The sequence below is a fragment of the Babylonia areolata genome, chromosome 21 (assembly GCF_041734735.1).
Source record: "Babylonia areolata isolate BAREFJ2019XMU chromosome 21, ASM4173473v1, whole genome shotgun sequence".
Taxonomy (NCBI): Eukaryota; Metazoa; Mollusca; class Gastropoda; order Neogastropoda; family Buccinidae; genus Babylonia; species Babylonia areolata.
This window is the reverse complement of record NC_134896.1, coordinates 7,210,942-7,213,441: the sequence shown is the minus strand read 5'-3', so window position 1 is coordinate 7,213,441 and position 2,500 is coordinate 7,210,942. Positions and strand designations below refer to the sequence as shown.

The following is a 2,500-nucleotide window of genomic DNA, read 5'->3' as shown; positions in this document are numbered from 1 at the left end:
AAACAAAGAAAAAACAAAAACAAAAACAATTCACATAATACAACATACATAGAAAACTCGGAGTCAATGACAGAGGGAAGGAGAGACGGAGGTCCCGACAGATTCTATTCTGTTCTTTTCCATTACATCACATTGCATTCTCTTTTCTCTCTAATCTGTTATATTACATTGCATTGCATTCTCTCCTCTTCTCTTCTTTTCTTTTCTCTTCCATTGTATGCCATTCCATTTTATCCTATTCAATACTGTTCTATTCTATTCGATTCTATTGCATTATATTACATTACATTACATTCTGTTCTGTTCTATTCTATTTCATTACATTACATTGCATTCTCTTCTCTTCTATTTTATCCTGTCCTATTCTATTCTATTGTATTATGTTACATTACATTCTTTTCTGTTCTATTCTATTTCATTACATTACATTGCATTCTCTTCTCTCTATTCTATTATATTACATTGCATTACATTACATTCTCTCCTCTTCTCTTCTTTTCTTTTCTCTTCCATTGTATGCCATTCCATTTTATGCTATCCAATACTGTTCTATTCTATTCGATTCTATTGCATTATATTGCATTACATTACATTACATTCTTTTCTGTTCTATTCTATTTCATTACATTACATTGCATTCTCTTCTCTTCCATTTTATTCTGTTCTATTCTATTGTATTACATTACATTCTTTTCTGTTCTATTTTATTTCATTACATTACATTGCATTCTCTTCTCTCTATTCTATTATATTACATTGCATTACATTACATTCTCTCCTGCTCTCTTATTTTCTTTTCTCTTCTATTGTATGCCATTCCACTTTATCCTATTCAATACTGTTCTATTCTATTCGATTCTATTGCATTATATTACATTACATTCTCTTCTGTTCTATTCTATTTCTTTACATTACATTGCATTGCATTCTCTTCTCTTCCATTTTATTCTGTTCTATTCTATTGTATTATATTACATTACATTCTTTTCTGTTCTGTTCTATTTCATTACATTACATTGCATTCTCTTCTCTCTATTCTATTATATTGCATTCTCTCCTGTTCTCTTATTTTCTTTTCTCTTCCATTGTATGCCATTCCATTTTATGCTATCCAATAATGTTCTATTCTATTCGATTCTATTGCATTATATTACATTACATTACATTCTTTTCTGTTCTATTCTATTTCATTACATTACATTGCATTCTCTTCTCTTCCATTTTATTCTGTTCTATTCTATTGTATTACATTACATTCTTTTCTGTTCTATTTTATTTCATTACATTACATTGTGTTTTCTTCTCTTCTCTCTATTCTATTGTATTACATTGCATTACATTACATTCCCTGCTGTTCTCTTATTTTCTTTTGTTTTCCACTGTATACCATTCCATTTTATCCTATTCTATTCTATTCTGCTCGATTCTATTGCATTATTTTACATTACATTCTGTTCTGTTCTATTCTATTTAATTTCATTACATTGCATTGCATTCTCTTCTCTTTTCTTCCATTCTCTTCTGTTCTGTTCTATTTCATTCTATTCGATTCTATTGCATTATATTACATTACATTACATTACGTTCCCTTCTGTTCTATTTCATTACATTATATTGCATCATCTTCTCTTCCATTCTATTCTGTTCTGTTCTATTTCATTCTATTCGACTCTATTGCATTATATTACATTACATTACGTTCCCTTCTGTTCTATTTCATTACATTACATTGCATTCTCTTCTCTTCCATTCTATTCTGTTCTGTTCTATTTCATTCTATTCGACTCTATTGCATTATATTACATTACATTACGTTCCCTTCTGTTCTATTCTATTTCATTACATTACATTGCATTCTCTTCTCTTCCACTCTATTCTGTTGTATTCTATCCTAATCTGCGTGCAGTTTGAATCTCCCCAAACGGGCCAGGGCCCACCACAGAATCCAGAGGGAGAATCTGGCCATTGCACGTCGGATTGAGTCGGTCAGACCTATGTACAGCACTGACAAATGGGTCAGTTCCTTTCTGCTCCGTGTGTGTGTGTGTGTGTGTGTGTGTGTGTGTGAAAGAGAGAGGGAGGGAGAGAGAGAGAGTGTGTGTGTGTGTGTTAGAGAGAGAGGGGTGGGAAGTGTGTGTGTGTGTGTGTGTGTGTGTGTGTGTGTGTGTGTGTGTGTGTGTGTGTGTGTGTGTGTAAAAGAGAGTGGGAGAGAGAGAGGGAGAGTGTGTGTGTGAGTGTGCGTGCGTGCGTGCCTGCGTGTGTAAATTTTATAATATGTGTATATTTTTTTATGCATTATAGAATTTTATATCTGAGCCATGTTTGTGCCTTTCTTTCGCTTACATCCCTAACATATAAGTCTATATTTTAGACATTGACAGAGTCTTTTAATTGATAGACATGAGCTCCACAGAAATAGAATTAGCCATTACTAGTATTATCGATCTTTCAATATTCATATTATTATGGAGAAAACTCCACTCTGTGGTATCAACTTTTC

At 32.4% G+C, this 2,500-nt stretch overlaps 1 protein-coding gene across 1 annotated transcript in view; it reads left to right on the top strand.

Moving 5' to 3' along the window:
• The window catches only part of LOC143296253 (uncharacterized), a 140,919-nt gene that overhangs the window by 51,711 nt on the left and 86,708 nt on the right, over positions 1 to 2,500 (top strand). The window contains exon 5 of the mRNA XM_076608090.1: positions 1,907 to 2,015. Within this exon, the coding sequence (XP_076464205.1) occupies positions 1,907 to 2,015 (109 nt within the window). The remainder of the gene's footprint in view (positions 1 to 1,906; positions 2,016 to 2,500) is intronic.